General features: G+C 42.6%; 1 protein-coding gene across 1 annotated transcript in view; it reads right to left on the minus strand.

Annotated features, from left to right (window-relative positions):
* Nucleotides 1–433: 433 nt before the first annotated feature.
* CPD (carboxypeptidase D) overlaps nucleotides 434–24,375 on the minus strand; it is a 55,501-nt gene continuing 31,559 nt past the window's right edge. The window contains exons 7-21 of the mRNA XM_029081610.2: nucleotides 23,654–23,821; nucleotides 22,090–22,199; nucleotides 20,029–20,131; nucleotides 17,842–17,984; nucleotides 15,793–15,962; nucleotides 13,058–13,378; nucleotides 10,310–10,505; nucleotides 8,848–8,983; nucleotides 8,191–8,340; nucleotides 6,958–7,053; nucleotides 6,810–6,874; nucleotides 6,407–6,538; nucleotides 5,660–5,845; nucleotides 4,815–4,914; nucleotides 434–3,865 (exon numbers count right to left, since the gene is read on the minus strand). Coding sequence (XP_028937443.1) covers nucleotides 3,639–3,865; nucleotides 4,815–4,914; nucleotides 5,660–5,845; nucleotides 6,407–6,538; nucleotides 6,810–6,874; nucleotides 6,958–7,053; nucleotides 8,191–8,340; nucleotides 8,848–8,983; nucleotides 10,310–10,505; nucleotides 13,058–13,378; nucleotides 15,793–15,962; nucleotides 17,842–17,984; nucleotides 20,029–20,131; nucleotides 22,090–22,199; nucleotides 23,654–23,821 — 2,303 coding nt within the window. The 3' untranslated portion in view covers nucleotides 434–3,638. The remainder of the gene's footprint in view (nucleotides 3,866–4,814; nucleotides 4,915–5,659; nucleotides 5,846–6,406; nucleotides 6,539–6,809; nucleotides 6,875–6,957; nucleotides 7,054–8,190; nucleotides 8,341–8,847; nucleotides 8,984–10,309; nucleotides 10,506–13,057; nucleotides 13,379–15,792; nucleotides 15,963–17,841; nucleotides 17,985–20,028; nucleotides 20,132–22,089; nucleotides 22,200–23,653; nucleotides 23,822–24,375) is intronic.

The following is a 24,375-nucleotide window of genomic DNA, read 5'->3' on the forward strand; positions in this document are numbered from 1 at the left end:
CAAGCACTGTACTAAGTGCTGGGTAGATAAAAGAGAACCGGGTTAGGCACAGTTCCTGTGGGCTCTCAGTTTAAGAAGGAGGGAGTGGGATTTAATTCCCATTTTACAGATGAGAAAACTGAGGCACAGAGAAGTTAAGCGACTCGCCCAAGGTCACAGCAGACAAGTGGTGGAGCTGGGATTGGAAGCCAGGTCCTCTGACTCCCAGGTCCGGGCTCTTTCCACTAGGCCACGCTGCATTACAGAATTAAAGCACTCTTAGCCAAAAGGCTTTCATTCAGCAGACACAAACCTGGCACAGATACAGTTCTTGCGAGTAGAAGAGCTGCAACAAAAACATTTAATGCTGAGGAGAGTCTGGAATGACAGGAACAGGTCACGATGACAAAACTCTGAATTACCCTATTTCTAATCATACGCAGATCAGTAACACTGTTGGCAGAGTCTCCGTTTTTATTCATATTTGCCAAATCACAATTTACAGGTTCAACATATCACATTTACCTTTTTTCAGGTGGAATAATATCTTATTCAGGTATAATCTCTGATTGATAACAACCAGGCCAAATATGAAACATTTCCTCCTCCAAAGGTTGAGTAGGTTCCAGGCAGAATTCCTTTCAGTGAGTTTCCACGAGTCCCTCACATCACTAGGAAAGAGTCCTCTCATCCCTTTAGAAACTGAACTGAAGGAGAGTTTTTCCTTTTCTTAAAATGATTTAATTTGCATCACTGGAAGATGTTTACTCATTAAAGCATATGCACACAGTTTTAATCGTCTCTACTTCGTCATTTCTGCCCTTATAAATGTAGGCTCCAAACTTACCATAGTTAAGAGCAGGGCTGGGGATTGGATCATCCCAGAGGACACTGCAGAACGCATCCGACGATCATCAAGCTAGACAACACTTTACATGGGGGATGGGAGAAAACTGGGGCCGCCCAGTTTCACCACTACCTGGTCTCCTCCCTACCCCGATGGTCTCTGACATGATAGCATTCCCTAAAGTCTGTCCTCCCCACTAAACTCCACACAACCCATCTTTTGACGTTCAGCCCAGTGACCTAGGACTCTGCCCTCCTGCTGGACAGGGTTACTCCAGTTCTGGGTAAGACTTCTGCCTTATAGGGAAAGGCACACTTAATTTAGGCGACTTTCTTAATACAGTAATGCTCTTTAGTCTCCAGTGAAAACTTAAGGGCAAATTAACGCTGGCTGTAACGCACTTCACCTGACAGCTCCAAACACGAGTAGCTGTCAGTATTACATGGTCACTTTTGTTTCTCCCACAAAACATCAAACAAGGGCTCAGAACACAAGACCTGTTAGATTTGCAGTCATTACATTTATCAGACTGGGGGAATACAAACTGGGATTGACTAGGCTATAGAGCACAATGTTTGTTTTTAAAACATTGTTTATGGATGGGGGAAGACTTTCCACCATTCCTTCCTAACCCAATCCTGTCAGCTGGATATGATTTATCTTCCAGAAGTAATTCTCAAAATAATTCAATTTGTCCCATAGCGTTACAATTAATGTGTCTGTCGACTGGAAGGCATTCCCTTGTTGGCCAGTGAGGAGTGATGATAAGGCAGTGATGTTGAGTTCAATAGGATTCAAAACCTAGCATCTTGCAGAGGTCGCCATTTTCAGAAAGAAAAGCCTGCTGCGTCTCCAACCTCGGGCCTGCCCCGCTGCATTCCATTCCCGGCTGCAACTTACCAAGTGGAGCCTGCCACTGGTCATCAGATTGCAGTCTGAAGCCAAGTGCTGGAGCCAATCTGAGGGTTGCCTGCCCAAGGACCAGCAGCTTCAGATGGAACAAAGCGGTAAAGCCAGTCGACTTTCCCCCAGAAACACCAATCATTGGGGGGAAGCAAAAAAGGTGGGGGGGTGGAAATAAAGGTTTCATTACTTTTCCATGATGGCCCGCTACAAATCCCTGACCGTAGAAGCCTCTCTAATCAGCACCGAGGGGCCTAGAACCACTGAAATGTAAAAGTGACTTCTCACCAACCCAACCCAATGGCTCCATGCTGGCTGTTTCCAAACCACTTCAGATGCATCCTTCCACGCCCCCGTTATTTAGAATGGCCAAGCTCCTCCGCAAGGGGCCTTTGGGATGCCGAAGAGGAATGGACAAGTGGGCGGTCTGCAGAGGCGGTGGTAAGCTTGGCAAGGTTTCAGAACCATCACTGACTCGAAGGAGGACAGTAGCAGCCGGGCTATCGCACCGCTCTGAATGGCTGCGGCCAAATATCGTACTTACCAAACGCATCGCCGTTTTCTCAACAGGGAAAGTCAACAGATGTGATAAAACTCAAACCCTTCAGGCATTTTGAATGACAATCAGGAAGCGAAAACCGCCACAGTGCACTACAGTGATGCCTTACGAGCTGTCTTTAGCTTACTAGGAGGCGGCCACATTTAATACAAGTTTTGTCTAGCTAAAAGTCAGTCAGAAAAGTTGGCCACAGAATCAGTGGGTGAAAGAATTCATTCATTTATCCAGTTCGGTGTGTCTGAGATAGGTCAGATTGCTCATCTCTGAGAGAATGAGGATTAGTGAGTTACCACATAAGGCTGTTACTCGGCTAATGTTGGAGCACGATCTCTAGATCCCCCTGGTCTGCATAATGGTTAAATAATGTGCGATTAGATCTCTTTAGCCTTTATTTCTGAATTCTATCAGAAAAATGTAGTATGGTGAATAGGTGCATCACCTGAAGCAATAAGGTTGCACAGCCTATGAGAATTCCAATTCAGAAAACAGCCTAGCATTGTTTTTTTTGGAAGCAGAAGTTCAAAAACTGCAGCAGCAGGCCTCTGTCGAGTTTAAGGTAAAATATATGCATAGAGTTAGCTGTTGCTAGGTCTCCTCTCATCTCTCTGCAACACCACTTTCCCCGGGAGACCTGCAAGTACTCCCTGAAAATTGGGAGATTCAGCACTGTGCTAAGCCTAATAAGAGGTAGTATGGTGCCACCTCAGAGTACAGCATGACAGCTCCTAAACAGCCTTAGAACAGGCAGAGCGCGAGACACAGAGGCTCCTCGTTCCCTTCCTAATGCTGTTCACCCACAACTCGAGTCAACTTGTTTCACTTGAATCGAAGAAACCCCTGTTCTCTGCGCCTGAGTCATCACAGTCCCCTCAGTAGGTTGAGAGAGATCTAGAGTTTTAAAGCTTAATGCCACAGATTCAAGCCACCTTCCCCGCATCAAGGTTTCTGGATTCTCTTAGCCATTTAAATAAAATATTTGTAAAAAAATAGACAAGCAAATGCCACTAGTAACACGACGTGCCCATACGACATCTACCAGTTGGCTTTGGGCAGTCACAATATGAGCTCCAAACAGCTGACCTTAAAGTGGGGAAAAAAAAATTTAAAAAAAGCTACATCACCTCTGCTGCCTCCTGCCCTATTCTCACATAGGAATAGAATACAAAAGATGAGAGGTCTTAGAAAAGAAGTTCAGAATTGCCACCAATATTCCTTGAGGTTACCCATTTAGGAAAACTTTCCAGAGCTTTTGGAAGCAGGACAGATGCCCCCAATACTGCTGGGTCTCCATCAGGGAGCCTCGCTTCTGCTTAGTGTGAATGCGGGGGAAGAGATGCCGACGCGCGTATTTCAGTGTTTGCTGGAGTATAACGTTTCCTCTTCAGTGTCCGTTTCATCCTGGAACTCGTGGCTTAAGAGGGATTTTTTGGAGCCAGTTGACATCATGCGAATCTCATCCTCATAATCGTCATGGTGCTGCCGGAGCCGATGGAAGCCGTCCTTGTGCCTGTTGGACTTGATGGAGCAGACGCACCAGATGATGCAGGCGGTCAGGATCAGCGCAGACATCGTAGCACCTGTCGGACACAATCCACCACTGAAGTCTTCTTCTACGACCTGCCTTCTTCATTCGTTTAAGAGCTACCCACAAGTTCAATCTGGGAATGAGGGCTTTACGGGAACCGGAACCGGGTGCAGTGCAAGGCGGAAACAGGGTCACACAGTCAATAGTCTAGTCGGTACCGAGTACTCGTGGTGAACACAGCGCTGCACTAGGATGACAGCACTGAGAGGATCACTCAGCGATAATCTGCCCGAGAAGCAGAGTGGCCTAATGGAAAGAGCACCGGCCTAGGACGCAGAGGACTTGGGTTCTAATTCCGACTCTGCCTTTTGCCTGCTGTTTGATTTGGGGCAAGTTGATTAACTACTCTGTGTCTCAGTTACCTCAGCTGTATCATCATCAGTGGTGTTTACTCAGTGCTTACTATGTACAGAGCACTGTACTAAGCGCTTTAGAGAGTACAAGAGAGTTGGTAGTCATGTTCTCTGCCCACAATGAGTTTAATGGAATTAAGCCTGGAGTCCTATGTGGGCAGGGACTGTGTCTAACCTAATTAGCTTGGAGCTACCTCAGCTCTTAGTCCAGTGCTCAGCACATAGTACGTGCTTAAAAAATGCCTCTTGAAAAAAATATATCTTGAAACCAGTTGTAAGAAAACAAGCCAAAGGATGGTGGCATGGAAAGCAAAAGGGAACAAGACTTCTACTGGCCCTTTAAGTCTTCCTCCTCTCAGATCCAGCTACCTTCCTCCCTCTAACACAAATTGCCCCCAGAATCGATTCACTCTGACTCCCTCCCATCTACGCGCACAAATTCTGGTCTTCAAACACACCATATTCATATAAAGAGGGGTAGGAGAATGGAAATACATTTATCGTGATTGTAATGGCAGCTCACCCCCAAATTAGAACTAGAATTAACAGTTTTTAAACTTTTGTCTCCCAGGAGACAAAGCTCTCTACCTGCTACAGTCACCACAAGCTCCCTTGGTAGGCCAAATATTCGGTTGTCCGTGTCAAAGGTAATGGTCACAGAGCTGGCTGCATCAGGGCGAACTAGGACCTAGGAGAAAGACACCAAGATTTAGAACAGGCTCAAAGATACAGAAAGTCTCCGCTTAAGCTAGGACTCTTGGTAGAAAACCCAATCCCAGGAGATAAAACCCCCTCAGCTTGTCACAACACCAAGAGAAGGAGAGGATAATTCTCAGCAGTCAAAAGCTACAAAAGAGCATAAATATCAACCGAGATCAACCGATAGTATTTAATCAATGGCATTTATTAAGTGTTTACTGTGTGGAGAGCTCTGTACTAAGAATTTGGGGGAGTACAAAACAACAGAGTTGGCAGAGACAAATCCCTGCCTACAATGAGCTTACAGTCTAGAGGGGCCACTATTGACTGTGTGACCAGACATTTATATATGTAATTTAGAGTTATAGCTAAAGAGTAAATTAAAACCTACAAAGCTGAACAGAGAAAAGTGCCTAATCTGCTTAATATGTGACTCATGAAAAGTCATATACTACAGAAACATATATTATGACTCAAAGGGGGTTGAGCTAGGAGAGTGAGGAAGAGGAGGAGGAGGAGAAGAAGAAGAATAGTGCTCAACTCCACTTAAAACCATTCTGGGTGAATTTGCTGGCTGTCACTGGCCGGAAGGTGGGCCAGAAGTGTGGTCTTGGCATTTACTCGTATTCTCAGCTGTCCCTCCTCTCTCCAGAGACAGACTTGAACAGCCTAGCTTCAGGCAAGAGGTAAATGAACAACCTTAGGCAAGATCTTGCCCATATTTTGAATCTTACCTGTGTATGCTGTTCCTGGAATCCATCCGCTATGGCATTGATATTATGAAAACCTGGGGCCAACAACACATGGAAATACCCTCCTTCTTTTGTATGAACTTTTATTCCTTCATTGAGTATAATTACTGCTTTGGACACTGGCTTTCCACTCTTATCGGTAACAAATCCACGCACTCCTTTGTGAACCTGAAAGAAAATGCTCTGTTCATCTGAAAGGCTTTTAGTTGATCATTTCAGACTATGAAGGGGAAAGAACTCTTCGGTTTATAATTTCCAATTAAAAATATTTGGGGTTTGAGAAGCCCTATTTAGGAATCATCCCTAATGGGAGCCGTTGGCAAAGGAGTCCGATTATCCTCTCAGTGACACATACCTACAGGTCCATCGGTAATACTGTCTTTTGAACACAAAGAATGATTTAACTTGGTCAAAAATTAGTGGTCACTACTAGTTTGAAGGACCTAATCTCATTGGGTCACCACCATACCCCAGTGGGAACAAAGACGGCAAGTTTGAGAGACTGGGAATGCTACTGTGCTAACCACCAGCACTGTAATTATTTTCTTCGCAGAGGGTCTCAGTCCTGAAGTTTCATCCAAGGTTCTCATCCATGGACGCCATCATCTATCCTGTCAAAACCATACTAAACTGCTAGTTGCCTGGCACTTCGATAAGCAATTTATGAATTTTCAGTGGGAAATAACAGAAAATATAAAACAAGCCTTTCTTCAAGGATGATCATCTCACCTCTACTAACATGCTGAGGAGAGATTTCTTATTCTCTGCCCACAATGTAGGTAGTTGTCCTGCACTGGGAAAGTAACAGCAGCTGGTGTATACTGTGATCTCTGGACAGTGGCCATACGTGACACTGTAATCCTGAAAAGAAAGGTACAAAAGTGATTGAAGGGAAATGAGTGGGCCTAAACACTTAACTAATCACTAAGAGGATGAGCACTCAAGAGATGAAAAGGTGAAATGATATAATTCACCTTTATACAGGTCCCAGGGGTGTGGTCTTCACATGAATGTGGGTGCTCTGCAGTAGTCCCTGTGCCCTGACAGCTTCCTTTGGATGCTACAGGACTTCACACTTAGAAATGCTACTCCCCCCCCAACTCGACACCTTGAAAATGTTCTCAAAAAGTACCTTCATGCTGCCCAAGTGACTGTGCCATTCTGCTCCACGAATCACTCCTCCTGGAATATTTTCATCTGTAAGATGATCACAAAAATCAGAAGAGTACAGCAAAGCAGAACATTAAACCTTTAGGTCTGGAAAAGCCACCTACACGTACCTGATTTATTTGGGCAGCCCGGTTGACCCATATGCATGGACGGGTGGTTATTTGCATAAAGAGAGGCCAAATGTTTTAGAGTTTCTTTGTTTTCCACTACAAAAGAAAATTTCAGATGTCAGTAGGGAGGTCGGGAGGAGACTGATCCAGGCTCTCAACTTTCACCATTTAGAAAGGAATTCACTCTGTGCTAAGTCTGTTATCTATCCCACTAAAGGTCATGTGCTGACATGTTTAACCCAAATCAGATTTTCAAAAGGATGAATAGCTTCCCTGAAACAAACAAAAAACCTACTAAATTTAACTGAATTAAGTTCAAATGCTGGTTGCCCTACTGACCAATTTTTACTTAATCCTCTTTCTCTATAAGACTGTAAAACTGTATGTATCAGTGCCCTAATACAATCTTGTTACTTGGTCACAAACATTTCTACAGGATTCCCTCACCAAGCAGTTTTCCCTAGCCTAGTATAACCACACTCATTTTTCTGCAGACCATATATGTTACCATGGAATGTGCTTTTCCTATCCAATACTCTGATAGTTGCATTCTTGAAGAACTTTATGTAAAACTGCATCATTCCATTCACACCTCTGCTGACACCATACAACTGTTTCTTCCCTTCCTGAGCCTACCTATGCATCACACTATTTCCAGGCAATTTTGCACTCCCTAATTCTTCAATAGGGTTCTATCCAAATTTCATAATGAAAACCCCCCTTTAAGAGAATTGATGGTACATTTTTGAGCAGCTAGGTTTTCTTGGGAGTCATTTCAAAATGCACGCTTCCAGGATGGCACTGAATCAGCGAGTCATTAACATTATACTCAGAACTAACTGTAACTGCTAAAGGAACAGTGAAAGCAGTCAGAGCTGGTTTCCTCTGTGTATGACTGATAAAGTGACAGAGGAGCACAAAGAAATTCTCGGAGCCCAACCCATTTAAAACTGGTTTGGAATGTCTTTTATTTCCCACCGGCTTTATAGAATTTCATCTGATGTGACTGACAGAAGCTAGGCAATCTCTAATCCCCTTTAAAACCTTTGGTTTTGTCAACCACAGGTACTTTTAGCTGGCAGGAGTAGCACACTAATTTTCATTCACTCCTAGTTTAGACCTCAGCCAAATGCTAACAATTGGCACATCAGTTCTAGTGACTATACAGTGAATTCTGCTTTGTAGTGATTTCCGTATTACTAATTCAGATTTCTAGAGAGATATTATACATACCTGTCTGAACAGGCTTGTCATATGGATAGGTGACCAGCACAGAACCACCATCTAGAGCAACAGATAAACTGAAGTCCTGTTTCTCAATCAAGTTCTCAATGATAGCTTTGGTCTCCGGTTGCCTCTTTCCACCAGATTGTGAGGAATTACCTTAAATTAAAAAAAAATAAGTATTTACAGCGAGACTATAAAATTTCTTAAAGAAGTAGCTGATGCTAATTGCCAAGGAAGTGCCCTCTATTCCCTATACTAAACCAAAATTACAGAAAAGCATGCAGACAAGTATGTTTTATTTCTCAAGAGCTCCAGCCTTTGGCAAAACTATAGACCCTGGAAAGTAGAAGAGCCCTGAATCCTATGTTCTTTTTGGCTGACAATTTCACTAAGGATCTTTCCATCAGAATGAAAAATATTTCAGCAGAAAGGTGTTTTATGAATGTATAATAAAGCGTGCACAGATTTCTGAAAGTGGCTTGGATTAGCTAAACGGTGCCTCAATTCAGTTACCTGCCAAGCTAGGGAAACATCATCCTAGAAAGAATCCATAAAATTGAAAATCAGAACAGCTGACTGGCATTTCAAAGCACACACACACATACACACACACTCAGGCTCTCTGTCTCTCTGTGTCTCAAAGAACCTGAGCAGATGTCTTACTCAGGAAGTCTGTGTCCAGGTCTTTGCCATGTGCATTTGCCTGCCCTATCTTCGAGGTGCAGTCCTTCTCTTGCGCTCGCTCACGCCCATCTGGATTTAGCGAGGGCACAATTACAATTCTAGTCCTGTCAATCAGCTAAAAAGCAAACAAAGAGCAATTAGTTTAATAGCTCTGCAGTTTGTCCTCACTGTGCCCCTTCTGCCCCATAAATTCAAGTGTGCAAGTCTCACAAGTGGCTAAAGCTTATTTTATAAAGGAAAGCAGCATCTGTGGCCAGGTATTTTTAAAAGGACTTCTTTGACTCAATTTAGATTTCCTAAGTGTACGTTTTAAAGTGAAAGTGATTTAATGTCAATTTTCAGGGAAAATTCCATAAAGAAAAGGAGAGAATCCTGAAGTTGAAGTGAAGAACTGACTCTGCAAAGACTGTTCCAGTCCTAAGATTACCTCTTTTCTCCAATATTAGCCCTGGGCTTTCAGCGTAGGCAGTTACATCTTAACATATTATTTACTGGAATATGTTTAAAAATTATTTTTTCTTGCTAGTTTTTTGGGGAGGGATCAAAGATTTTAATTTGAATAGGGGGAAACTTTGATCTGACTACCCCTCTCCCTTCCTGTTTTCTGATCCTGTTGTGAAATTGTAGCTTTTCCTACCTATGACCTATTCCTCCTCCTTACAGGATTCTAATTTAGAGAAATGTAGGATGAGTAGAGAGCATCCATCTTGATGACTAGGATTCACTATCCCAGTGAATCGTCCCATAAGATCAAGCAGTAAAGGACTTTTTTTTCTTTTATATGGCAATACTAACCAAAATACTTTCTGCTTTTTTGTTTTTCAAATATTTACTTTTAAATGCAGAAATAAATTAGCAACTTTTCATAAAAGACATATAGGGTTCACATGAGCAATCAAGTGTGGCTTGGTGCTGCCCAAGGCCTAAAGATAACCTTCAAAATGTATGACTTCACAACAGAGTCAAGCAATAGAAGACGTAATGTGAGAAAAATCCAGTCAAAAACCACTATGATACATGTAAAAAGGGTTTAACAGAAAATGGTTAAACCAGTCATTTTTAAAAATAAAAGCTAAAAGAGTGGGGAGAAAAGGGCATGATTTTCTCTTGATGAATAAAGGGTGCCAAGAATTTTCAATGATTAAATAAAACACTCTAAAGACATTCCTCATACATGCCTTCAAAAATCAGTCCCCTTACAAAGGCTAAGACTATGAAGACAAAAAATAAATTCAAGATGTATTAAAAGGATTCTCCTTAAACCCATAGCTATAAATGGACCAAAAAAAGGTAAAATATTAAAAAAATTCCATGCCAAAAAAGACTGACATGACAAAAGAAGTGTCCACTTAAGTCCTATGCTGAATATGCATATCCAGCACATCCCCAGTAAAGAGTCATTTTCCTTCCCTTTATGTAACAAAAAACACTGGCTTCTTACTTTGGTAACAGCTGGGTTCTTTTTGTAGTTCAGGCAGAGAAATTCAGCCAGTGCCAAGAGCAGTTCGGTGCCAACAGGAGCGTTTCCATGAATACCAGCAACGAATCGAATCTTTGGTTCTTCAGGCTCAGATACATTGGGCTTATTGGAGATTTCCAGGGACCAGATTTGACGGAATTCAGCACTTTGACCCAAACTTAAAAAGAATCAAAAGCAAAGTATTCAGCAGATACTTGATTTAGAGAGTCTAAAAAACCCTAAACAAGAAACGGTCTTGAGTCATCTTTGCCCATCAAAAGGAGTTCGGGAGCTTGGAGGAAAGGTAGTTCATTTTCCGCATTATAAAAGGAAAAATGCAGTAAGGAAAGATCCCATAAATGAACCTAGGTGAGAATGCAATTTTGCTAGACACCATCAGTACCCTCAAAATGGAGGGCCAATACAATGAACTTGCACTAAAAATCATGATTTGGAGAGGAAATATACAGGTTAATCTTAGAAGGATTGATTTAGTGAAGTCAGAAAACTGAAAGGAAGTAAAAGATGACATCCTTAAAATGGAAACCAATGAAGAACAATAGTTCAGGCAGTACTAGTGATAGTTAAGAGCAAGACACAGTATTGACGTATCTCACAGACCGTGAGCTCCATGTGGGACAGAGACTGGGTCAAACCTGATTAGCTTGTATCGACTCTAGCATTTAGTGCAGTGCCTGGAACATAATAAGTACTTGACAAATACCACAGCTTATCTTGTGCATGATAAATCTGTGGGAAGCAGTGTGGCCTAGCAGACAAAGCACAAGCCTGAGAGTCATAGGACATGGGTTCTAATCCCATTCTTCCACTTGTCTGCTGTGTAACCTTGGGTAAACCACTTAACTTCTCTGTGCCTCAGTGACCTCATCTGTAAAATGGGGATTAAGACTCTAAGTCCCATGTGGGACATGGACTGTGTCCAAACTGATTAGCTTGTATCCAGCCCAGCATGTGATATGCTGCCTGGCACATAGGAAATGCTTGAACAACAGAAGGAAAAAAAAAGCTGTGCTATTTTGGATGCTAAATTTGCTGATGAATAAGATCCAACCTGCCTCGCTGGAGCAGATGAGAGCAAAGCAGCAGTATAGCAGTACACAGTCTGAGCCCTGTTGCCTGGGATATTCCTTACTCTCCCCAGGGCCTGACTTCCCAGAGCAGGGCCAGGAGACCATGATAAAATGCCTCAGCACATTTAGAATATTGGGAAAGTTAGGCCCATTCAACTCCCGACAGCCTCAACTGAGCTAATAAGAGCCTGAAAATGGCTCCTTCAACTGCTGTGCTCTCTTATTGTGTTTGATATTGTCCTCACGTTCTTATGTCGTTTTACCTTTATGTAGTCAACTTTTCCTCATGTGCCCTATCACCAATCTCCTAGTCCCTCCCCTTTTTAGGCTGTAAATCCCATCTCTTTTTAGACTGTGAGTCCCCCCAGGGTCAGCAACTCAGTCCTATTTATTCTTTACTATATTCTGTCTGCCCAGCCCCACAGCCTTAAGGACAGGGCTATGCACAGAGGGTGCTCATTAAATAGCATTGAATGAATGCACTAAGGAGTACAACATATGAGGAAGCCCAATTAATTCAAATAATTTAAGTCAACAGGCTGAAAAGTGGTTTGGGGAATTATTAGAGAGAAATGTAAGCGAACGACAAACTACATGACAATTGGAGGCAAGTGTAATAATGTACAATAATAATGAAACAGTAATTTTACTGTGTTATAATAAAAATGTAATAATGAACACAGTTTGGGAAAACAAATCTAGATCAACTGCGACAACACGCCATCAGCCACTACAGTTTAACAGCAGCAACTAAAATCCAAATGATGTCCTAGGATGGAGGACAGCAGTATGTAAACTATGATAATACTGAGTGTGCTTTTCTGTTCCTTAGAAATATGAGTCTCTCAAGTCCTCTGTAGTTGGGTAGCTAAAATAGTTTTGCAAATAAGCTTTAAATGTGACTGGGCATTGGAAAACCTGTCCTGAAAAGCAGTAGGAAAGAAAGATAAAATGAGAGCTAAGAAGCAGAGCCCAATTTAGCTGATCGACACTGCCAAAGACTGGACTATGAAGTTCGAGACAATGTATTCAGAATAGCTCACAACTGTCACTTTATAAACCCTTAGCAGCAACATGGCCTACTGGATAAAGCACGGGCTTGGGAGTCAGAAGGACCTGGGTTCTATTCCTCTGCTACTTTCCGTTGTGTGACTTTGGGCAAGTCACTTCACTTCTCTGTGCCTCAGTTACCTCATTCGTAAAAAAGGACATTAACAGTGGGAGGTGGGACTGGGACTGTGTTGAACCCAATTAGCTTGGATCTACCCTGGTGCCTAGTATAGTACCTGGCACATAGTAAATGCTTAAACACCATCAAAAAGCAACCTGGAGTTTGAAAGAGAGAAGGCAATAAACAAATGACAACTGAAGAACTGAATGTGGTTTTGAAGACAGAGGAAAGAATCAAGAAGATGGTTAAAAAAAAACACCCAGAATTCCCAGGGGTAAAGGTTGACCTGTGTGTCTTCTATCTTTAACATTCTCATGAAACATCTGAGAAAAATCTATTGAGAGCAAGTGAGCATAGTAACCTTTTATAACAACTGACCAAGCCTAAACTCCAAATACTCTAGGCCACAATGTCCCAACTTGCCACGTTCCAACTTTTCAGAGGCAGAAAGAAGAGGCACATACTTACTTAGTGAGATTTGTAATATGTGGGTAGTTCATAACCAGTCCTCTGAGAAACTCGGACAAATCTTTATAAGAGTGGTACCGATAGAGAGCCAGATTCGGGGATGAGCTTAACAAGAGGTGTTCCAATCCATTCTCAGCTGAAAGATCTTTGATTAAAGTCTCAAATTCTTTTGTGGTGGGATCTCTTGCATCGGTGTTTGAGACAGATGCTTTCCCCTTCTTTTCATCATTATTCGCATCTGTTGTCGAGGGTACAAGTGTGAAGTTGACTTGTACAGCACCATCACTTCTTACAGTCACATTCTTTGTGACTGGATTATACCTGGGGTATGGGGAGATGGAGCAAGAAAGATTGAAAGCACTGTTCTGAAGAACAACTATGCTTCCATATTTCTTAAATGTAACACACCTCTCAAATACAATCAAATACAATAGAAGCAGCGTGGCTCACTGGAAAGAGCACGGGCTTTGGAGTCAGAGGTCATGGGTTCAAACCCCGGCTCTGCCATTTGCCAGCTGTGTGACTTTGGGCAAGTCACTTAACTTCTCGGTGCCTCAGTTCCCTCATCTGTAAAATGGGGATTAAGACTGTGAGCCCCACGTGGGACAACCTGATTCCCCCGTGTCTACCCCAGCGCTTAGAACAGTGCTCAGCACATAGTAAGCGCTTAACAAATACCAACATTATTATTATTATTAATCTTAGTCATTCACTTTGTCAGAGTCAAAGAAAAACATTCAATAAACATTCTTAAAGGAGCAGCATTTTGGATTCCTGGGTTCCTTGTTAGACTGAAAACAATGAAAGGTTTCTGCCTAAAGGAAGTATGAGATGCAAGTGGCCTAGTAGATACAGCATGGGCCTGGGAGTCAGAAGAACCTGGGTTCTAATCCCAGTACCGCCATTTGACTGCTGTGTAACCTTGGGCAAGTTACTTAATGTCTCTGTGCCTCGGCTATCTCAACTGTAAAATGGGGATTAAGACTGTGAGCCCCATGTAGGGCATGGACTGTGTCCAATCTGATTATCTTGGGAAAGTAGTAGAGTTGGTAGACATGCCATGGGTTTCGTAGAAAGGAGAGGGAAGAGGGGAAATATGAGCTGCTTGTGGGTAATGAACATGTCTACCAACTCTGTTATATTGTAGTCTCCCAAGCATTTAATATAGTGCTTTGCACACAGTTAATGTCCAATAAATATGCCTGAATGGTCAAAAAAATGGGGGTTCAGTAGGGGAAGGGCTCTTGAAGGTGTGATTTTAATGAAGCTTTGAAGGTGGGGAGAGTTGCAGATGGTCGGACATGAAGGGAGAAAGAGTTCCAGGCCAGAGGCAGGTTGTGGGAGAGGGGTTGGCATCCAAATAGATGAAATTGAGGTACACCGAGTAGGATGGCACTTAGAGGAGCAAAGTGAGTGTGCTGGGTTGGCATGGAAAATCAGTGAGGTGATTTGAGTGCTTGAAAGTTAATGGCAAGGACTTTGATGCAGAGGAGGATGAGCAACCCCTGGAGACTCGAGTGGGGGACACATGGACTGAATGTTCTTTTAGAAAAATGATCCACGCAGCAGAGTGAATGGACTTGGAGTGGAGAAAGACAAGAGGCAGGGAAGTCAGTAAGGAGGCTGATGCATTAATCAAGGTGGGAGACGATAAGCATTTGGATCAGCACAGTAGCAGCTGGGATGGAGAGGAAAGGGCAGATTTTAGCGATTTTGTGAAGGTACGATGGACAGGATTTGGTGACAGACTGAATACGTACATTGAATGAGAGAGATGAGTCGAGGGTAAGGCCAGGATTATGGGCCTGAGAGTGTTCTCCAAAGGAGTGGGTGTAGATGGAGATAGAAGGGAACTCAGAACTGAGCTCTCAGGGATTCCCACAGTTGGAGGGTGGGAGGCAGAGGAGGAGCCTGGGAAAGGAAATGAGAATAAACAGCCAAGGCGATGGGAGAAGACCTGGGAGAGGACCACATCAGTGAGGCCCAGGTTAAATGTTCCCAAGAGAAGGGTGCGGTGCACAATGTGGAAGGCAACTGAGAGGTTGAGCAGGATCAGGATGGAGTAGAGGTCATCCAATTTGGCAAGAAGGAGATCAGTGACCTTTGAGAGGGCGGTTTCCATGAAACAATATATTCTAAGCTGGTTCTTTATTAAAAGAGCACTTCTTTGGCAGCCTTATACCAGATCCACTGTAATCAACTTGAATTTCCTTTCTTGACTTCTGCTCTTAAAGGAGGAACTAGTGATCAATGTCGAGTCTCTTTCACTGAATCAAAGGTCATTCCTTTGTGACAACGCTTTCAAAGACCTTACTTTTTTTTTTGCCACTAGAGGGTGTTAAGAATATTGCAATACGAAGGAATTGGTCAAGGGAAAATGCAAACCTCCCTAATTCTGCCAGTTGTTGATAGATAATAATAATAATAATGTTGGTATTTGTTAAGCGCTTATTATGTGCAGAGCACTGTTCTAAGCACTGGGGGAGATACAGGGTAATCAGGTTGTCCCACATGAGGTTCACAGTCTTCATCCCCATTTTCCAGATGAGATAACTGAGGCATAGAGAAGTGAAGTGACTTGCCCAAAGTCACACAGCTGACAAGTGGCAGAGCTGGGATACGAACCCATGACCTCTGTCTGACTCCCAAGCCCGGGATCTTTCCACTGAGCCACGCCAGGAGCCGTCTACATTTGTCTTTTAATTACGCTTTACTTCCAAACAACCATCACCTACCCTCGTGCAGATGCTGTGATTTTGTAATTCCCAGGAACTAGCAGGCGCCAGTAATCTCCAGCCTTATACGTGGTGACAGGATGATTAATTTCAGCGACACTGATGGTAGCGTTTAAAATGCCCCTGCCATCTGAAGCATCCAGCACGAATCCCCGGACACCCTGATGAACCTGGGCAGACGATAAAAGTTCAGTGCCTGGTGACCTCGGTGCAAGACACTACTGTCCAGGAAAACCGAGGGGTTCAGCAGCAAGGAGAGCAGAAAACTTGCCCATGCATTTCACATACACATACACACACACACACACACACATATTTCATCACCTGTTTGTGTTTCTCCAGGTCAGACCATAACTTTGAGGCCTAGCTCAGATCAATACGACTTGGGCCCGCTAGAGAAGCAGCGTGGCTTAGTGGAAAGAGCACGGGCTTTGGAGTCAGAGGTCATGGGTTCAAATCCCGGCTCGGCCACTTGTCAGCTGTGTGACTTTGGGCAAGTCACTTAACTTCTCGGTGCCTCAGTTACCTCATCTGTAAAATGGGGATTAAGACTGTGAGCCCCACGTGGGACAATCTGATTCCCTTGTGTCTACCCCAGCGCTTAGAACAGTGCTCAGCACATAGTAAGCGCTTAACAAATACCAACATTATTATTATTATTAGTATGAAGCCCACAATCAGCACAGCAGTTCTGTCTTTTGGTCAGGCCCAGCTGGGTCAGAAATGGCTTCAACAAGAAGAGGGAGATGTTGCACATAATAATAATGTTGGTATTTGTTAAGCGCTTACTATGTGCAGAGCACTGTTCTAAGCGCTGGGGTAGATACAGGGTAATCAGGTTGTTCCATGTGAGGCTCATAGTCTTAATCCCCATTTTACAGATGAGGTAACTAAGGCACAGATAAGTGAAGGGACTTGCTCACAGTCACACAGCTGACAATTGGCAGAGTGGGGATTCGAACCCATGATCTCTGACTCCCAAGCCTATGCTCTTTCCACTGAGCCACGTTGCTTCTCATGAGACTGTCCCTATACCCTGGGGGGACATGCAAAGAGCAATACTGTGGCAGCCGACGTAAACTTGCCCCAGTTCTCTTTAGCCCAAAAAGATCTACAAAGAAGGTGGGGCAGGCTAACTCCAGTCCTTTCCAGGGCTTTATTCTGATTGCAGTGGACAGAAGAGGCAAGCTCAAGTGTCTGCAAAAAGTGGTTTATATAGCCCCGGCTTTTTGGGCACTCCGATAAATAAAGCACTCAGGGCAAAGGAACAGATGGAATTCTTGACTTACAAGGACATAATACAGGTATTTTTTAAGTGTTTACTATGTGTCAAGCATTGTAGTAAGCACAGGGGTGGATACAAGCTAATCGGGTCAAACACGGTCCTCATCACCTAAGTAGGATGGGAACTGAATCCCCATTTTACAGAGGAACAGAGAAGTTAAGTGACTTGTCCAAAGCCACACATCACGCAAACGACAAAGCCAAGATTAGAATTTCGGTCCACTGATTCTCAGGCCTGTGATCTTTCCATTAGACTGCACTTCTTGCGGGTGCCCAAGCTCAGAGTTCTGCCCCAGATTTTTCTCTTTTATCTTTCGGCTACAGGATTCCGGAGAGGGCCTTGGGGAAGGGAATTTCAATGTTGAGATATACACATTCCTCTCAAGGCTCTACTATACAAGAGGAAGTAAACAAATTCCAAGTGTCGGAGGGATGGGGAAGGGGGACAGAGTCTGCTGAGTGGAGAAAAATGCTTTTATACAGAAACTGCATCTTGCAACAGGAAACTTTGTCTCTGTAGAAACAGAGAGGTGAGATGAGATATGGGAGGAGAAGGAGGGAGAATGAGAATATGGATCAAATTATGGAGAATTCTGGCTAGATGTGGTCTGAAGCAATATGACTACTGAAAAGTCATCTTGGCTACCTCTCCAATTAGCCAGGTTAATTTGAAATATGCTATCATACAACTGTCAAACACACCCACACTGAAAAAAAAACCCAGGTCTTGAGTACAATTTCACCTCCCCAGTTCTGAATTCTCACCTGCTTTATGAACTGCAGAAGAGATCTACGGTTCTGTTCCCAAAACTTGGGCAAATCCTTTTCATAAGGATATTTCACACAACCTAACTCAATAGTCACTTCAAAGCAATTTGTGTTCAAGTAGTTCCAGTCCTGCATACCACCTGAAGAATAATTTTTCAAGAATTAGAATCAAATCATTTTCAGGAAGTTCTACACGTCAAGCTCCCAGTTATGACATCTTTAAAATAACAAAAAATGCACTACTTCAAAATGGGAATTAGAGAACTGACTCTGAAGCCTCAGGTTTTCCACAAATACTAATAAAATTAAGAGCTGGATATAACTTAAAATGGATACTTATAAGCATCTATCCCAGGGTGGTTTTTGCTTGTGTCTCTAGGTTATATTTCTTCTGGGTAGGTAGGGTTGTCTGGTGTGTGAGCTAGATTTACCTTCTCTTTCCTAATCTCTGAGATCTGTAAGTACACAGATCTCAGAGACAGGAAATGCTTCTCTCCTCTTCCCTTGACTCCCTCCCATTACTGGCTACTTTCCTGTTTGAGTCTTTGCATATTCTCCTCCTGCTTAGGCTTTGCTCCTCAGAACACAAAACCTGCCTTCATTAAAATGGAAAAAAAAAATTAAATTAAATCATGGTATTTGTTAAGGGCTTACCATGTGCCAAGCACTGTTCTAAGCGCTGGGGTAGATACAAGGTAATCAGGTTGTCCCACATGGGGCTCACAATCTTAATTCCCATTTTACAGATGAGGGAACTGAGGCAAAAAGAAGTAAAGTGACTTTCCCAAGATCACAGTGGTGGAGGCAGGATTAGAACCCGCGTCCTCTGACTCCCAAGCCCGTGCTCTTGCCACTAAGCCACGCTGCTTCTCTAGCAAACAGGGAGAGGTGGGAAGTAGGATGAAGGAATTATAGATGGTTCTAAATACACATTCTGCAAGAACGTCCCCCACTTTCCTCAAAAATTATACAAAAAATCAAATATACTCCATCAAGATGACACAGTATAAATTCAATATATCCCAGGATAAAGGGTTTTAAGTTTAATGATCTTTAAATCGTCAACAAGGTTCTACTTTAAAACTGCCACTAAATTTAAGCCCATCTCTGGACATATGCATATTTTCACTGAGTTGAAAGTTCAAAAATTCAGAAGTTATAAAAGAAAAAAAATCAAAGTGTGAATAGATTACGAGACTTACATCTTGTAAGAAACAGATGACCAAAGGCAGTGGTCATCAACACTAACATTATTAAGAACCTTTGTGGGGAGGAAATTCTGTACTTTCCCAGAATGAACTGCACTGGGTGGGCACTCAAATGCTTCTATTACTAAGAAATCAATTAAGATATAGTATATGGCTTATAATCTAAAAGAGGGGTGACAGACACATAAAACATAGGTGATCTTCATGTAACTGTCTCCTTCTTATCTGTTCTTTTCTGCCGCTACAAATCTCATGTACTCTCCTTGCTCTTAATCTTACCCCCTTAGGTGTGTCCCAGGCTCAACTCTGTCTCTGACCCACTTCATCTCCAACTTCTCCCCTCTAGACTGTAAGCTCATTGTAAGCCGGGGACGTGTTTATTATCATACTGTCCGCTCCCAAGACCTTAGTACAGTGCTCTGCACACAGTAAGCACTCAATATATACAATTAACTGGCTGACTCCATAGAATTCCCTTTCCAGCTCCATCTACCAAACCATACCCCTTTCATCTGCAAAGCCCTTCTAAAAAGCCATCTGCTCGAGAAAAAATTCACCCACCCAAACCCACTGCCCTGATCAGGTCATCTTCTGTGTAACCTCCTTGTGGGCAGGGAACTTGTCTATCAACTGTTAGACTGTACTCTCCCAAGCACTTAATGTGGTGTTCTACATACAATAAGTGCTCAAGAAATACCACTGATTGAATCCCTCAGTCACCCACAGCCCTTGAGAATAACTGTTTAACACCAATCAATAGCATTTGGATGTGCTCTGTGAGTGGGAGAAGGGAGACTGATCTAGGCAGCAGATGACTTCCCAAATTCCCGGGAGCGGAAGGGAAATGAGGTATTTAGCTCAAACTGTCGAAATGGAGGATAAAAGCTACTCAAGGTTACAAGAAGTATCACACAGCACATGTATCAATTAACTGTACAGCTATGGCCAAAGTTTTATATCAATAAAGTTCTCTTACCTGGGACATTGTACCAGTGAGCTCCATTGGTGATTCCATGAGGAAAATATTCATTTGGATACATGCTCTTACAGGGGCTCCCCTGATACATCTGGGCATTTTCCTGAAATAAAAATGTATTACTATGTATGCACTTTGGGGATAAGACTCCACCTGGCATCTCTATTTTATCAAGAGTGCATGGAAGAATTCTCTCATGGCATTGTAATACAGCAAAACTGCCCCCAGCTCAACCCAAAATTTCCCGGAAACTGCCTCCTGGAATCTTTTCTTTTACTAACTTGTCAACTATGTCACTTGAGATTCGTTTCTCCCTCTATTCCTAGATTTACAAGAATTTGGCATGAATGTGGATACCGGAGGTCCCAGATGATGAGCTCATGTGCTTCACGAACCTTAACTCCTACAGCCCAATGAAGCTGTGGTTAGAAGTCTTTCAATTATAAGCAAATGGATGCACAGAGTAATGTGCCTTACTTACAATGACTTCCTCCAAATAGCCAATGGAATCAGTGACACAGCCAAGTACAGAAATCAAAACACCTAGCGGATTCCCAGGCTATTGTTTTCCCCAGGCACTGCATCCTCCTAAGAACATTTATGTGAATCCCTTTTTTAAAAAAATTAGGAAGCATTACCTTCCAAACTCAACTACCTCCAATATGACAAGCTTTAAAAATCAAATATAAATCACTAAAAAAAAGTCTAAAGAGAAGTAATAGCAATATATTATCTGTGGGTTGTAGGTAATTATCAGTACTTATTGAATGCCAAAGGTATACTACTTTTGGAATTAGCTGGTGCTCAATAGAATAGTTCAGCTGCTTATAAATTTCAGCTGGTAAGGAATTCGTAAGAGTGCTCCATAATCCACCCTGCCTTCTAACTAGACAAAAAGATCAATTCACAGCGATGACTTCGAATCAGAATTCCTCAGAAAAAGTTCTGCCGTGGCCACACACGCTGTCACCTCATTTGGACACCACACTTTGGTCAACCCCTCTAGATCGGAAGCTCACTGTGAGCAGGGAACATGTCGGCCAATTCTATTGCAATGTGCTCTCCAAGCACTTAGTAAGGTGCTCTACACAGAGTAAGCACACAGTAATAATAGTGATTGATTGATCTGCTGGATCCCTCTGGTTCTCCACATGGTCTCTGTAGACATGGGCTGTGCTTCCCACATCTAAGGGTCAGAGATGGGATGGATAAACAAGGGGAAAGAAAGGCGAAACAAGAGGTAAAGGAGAAGAACTTTGAGCAGTTGCTCAAAGTTCCTGCCGCCTTTGCTTATACAAAGTTAACTTTATTGCCAACAACTACAAGGCAGGCATTATTAGCAAATCAAATTAGCCTTCTCGCTTAAGCAACGGGGATGGTAGCAACCACCACTGGCTACATTTAATGTACACTTGAGACTGCAGATTCCAGATAATTTAAGCTCTGGCTTCCTTGGAGATGAACTCGCTCCCTACCCACTCTTCCCGCAGCTTTGAATGGCTGGCCCACTTCTGCGAACTAATCCACACTTGGAGGAAATGGAGCTCATTCTCTTAAAGAGTTTCCATGTTTCTGGAATTCCCTGTCTGCCTTGGTTCAATGCAGTCCCAGTTTATTTTACACTATGGCATGAAACCTCTTCCAGTGTGCCTTGCCCCAACAAGGTGGCAATAAAGTGGCAGTTTTCAATGTATTTAATTACTGCTGATAGTTGTTTTATATATCTTCGTGATATTTTATTGGATTTATGCTGTGGGGTTGGTTTTTTTAAACCAAAGAGACAGCATTTAAAACATCCACAGTATAATCAACCAATCGTATTTATTGACCACTTACTGTGCGCAGAACAGCGTACTAAGAGCTTGGCAAATACTAAGTGCTTGGCAAAGTACAATACAATAAGAACTGGCAGATGCGATCCCTGCCACCAAAGAGCTTACAGTCTATGGGGGGAAAAGGACATTAAAATAAATTACACGTAGGAATAAATTACAGTAAATAAAATCACAGTACATGCAATTATTTTGCAGGCTAGAGCTTTCTCTTTACACTGACATTTACCTTGGAATAGGACAGTGCAATTTGTTGGAATACAGCATCATCTGGTGACTTGCTGTATAAAGCTATTCCTTGTTCATCATCATCGTAGGGATAGTTCACAACCAAAGATCCTTCAGGGAGCACAAAGAAATGTGTTTATTTCATCTGCTTTGTGGGTCAACAGTCTTACCATAAAGAAAACTTTTTCTAAAGGATCAGAAAGAGGTGGAGAATGGGAGGGAGAGTGGAGAACATAAATATTTCCCAATGCTAAGCTAATTTCCTTAGCAGAATAGTTGGTTATATATACACAAGGTGATGAGCATATACCAAGGGTCTCCTGATACCCATAAAAGTACTCTTACCTGAAAGGGTCTCAATCATTCTCCTTAAAGAATAATGAAGTGTTATTTTTACAAACTTGGAATACTGTCTGAGTTTAAGGAAGTCCGTGGGGAAAACAAAAGAGCTGCAGCTTGAGAAGTCAAAGTTAATTCTGCTTAATTCTTCTAATAAAACTTCCACTATAAATAGGATTCCCATGATACACAACCTGGGATGTCCTTTTCCATCTCATGAAATTCCATAACAAAGCAATTCTGAGATTTAGCAGAGCTGCTCTAACATGAAAAAACAAGATTTAAGATATTTGCATGTTATCTATAGGCAATTAGGAAAAGCAGGAAGTGTGTTGTTGAGGCAACTCTAAGTCTCTCATTCAGTCTACTATAATTTAACCTGGTCTCTGTCTTGCCCTTTAATAATAATAATGTTGGTATTTGTTAAGCGCTTACTATGTGCCGAGCACTGTTCTAAGCGCTGGGGTAGACATAGGGGAATCAGGTTGTCCCACGTGGGGCTCACAGTCTTAATCCCCATTTTACAGATGAGGGAACTGAGGCACAGAGAAGTTAAGTGACTTGCCCACAGTCACACAGCTGACAAGTGGCAGAGCTGGGATTCGAACTCATGAACCCTGACTCCAAAGCCCGCGCTCTTTCCACTGAGCCACGCTGCTTGCTATCCTATCCATACTTTGCTTTTACCTCTATCTGACCTGGAAAGGGGTGAGCAAAATTAGTTGTATCATTGGCCCTCCCCAAATAGGCTAATTCCACAATACTCCAAGACTGGGAACCTAAACAACAGCCCTAAACCACCAAGGTCAGTGAAGTCTACAATATTCCTAAAGAAAAATGGACATTCTACACGGAGAAGTTCTTATGCCGCCTTCCCTATCTAGCACATACCCCAGGAGCCCAACCTTCATTTCTCTCGTCCCTCAGGGCCCAGGTTGTTTGAATCATTTGAGCTCAGGCAATTTGTCACCAGGCTTTGTACAGACCTGAGTGTAAAGAAATGCAGTCCTTGCAAGTTTTCAAATTATCCACTGTTTCGGAAAATAGGACTGCCAGGAAACAGCCTAAACCAAAATGGGAGTGGCGTGACGCTTAACATTAACATCTTCTGCCTTAATAGCAGATTATATAAAACGTCCCCCAGTATTCAGTGAAAGGCATGGCAACAATTCCTCAGACACTTTCAAGCCCACACAGATATGAATACATTAGCAAGAATTACCTACCTCCATGCAAGTTTGCTGAGAGCACAAATGGATAGGTCTTCAACCAGCTCATTACAGCAATTGTCTCCGGCTGTGGAGGGTCAGTGACTTGAAAGAACTGGTCTGGGAAATTTCGGTTCAGGTCAAAGTTGTTACTGTTGTTTCTACCAACCACACTTGCTTGGTCCCCTGCACAGTGACAGATATTTTATGTTTTGTTATTTCCCCCTCACATTAAAAACACAATCCTAGTTCTTTTCCACTAACCCAATGAGAAAAGAGATACCTACAGTCAGTTCTATTACATGGTTTCAATATTTTGGATAGAAGACTACTGAAGTATCAGAGACATTATTCCGGCAACACACTATTTTGGCTACAACCACACAATGTGAATTAGAAGAAATGGCTACTTTTCACCCATAATTTCCTATCTTGTGTGCTATGCCCCTCCCAAGAGAACCTTCTCACTCTTCTTCGCTCTCACCTCTCCCATCTTTGGCCCCTTGCTCCTGCCCTATGATTGGGGTCAATGAGATGATCCCTTGAGATACCTAATTCGATTAAACACTTGCTAAAAATAAACGGCAAAATGTAAGCAAGACAGTTTGCCCACAAAATGAAACATTTTTCAATAAATCAGTTTTACCGCATTACAATTTATAATTGTTTTTTCCCACCTAATTGTATAAGTCCAATTCCACAAAAACTGCTGGGGCAGAGTTGCCCTCCTGAAGCACAAG

The sequence above is a fragment of the Ornithorhynchus anatinus genome, chromosome 17 (assembly GCF_004115215.2).
Source record: "Ornithorhynchus anatinus isolate Pmale09 chromosome 17, mOrnAna1.pri.v4, whole genome shotgun sequence".
Lineage (NCBI taxonomy): Eukaryota > Metazoa > Chordata > Mammalia > Monotremata > Ornithorhynchidae > Ornithorhynchus > Ornithorhynchus anatinus.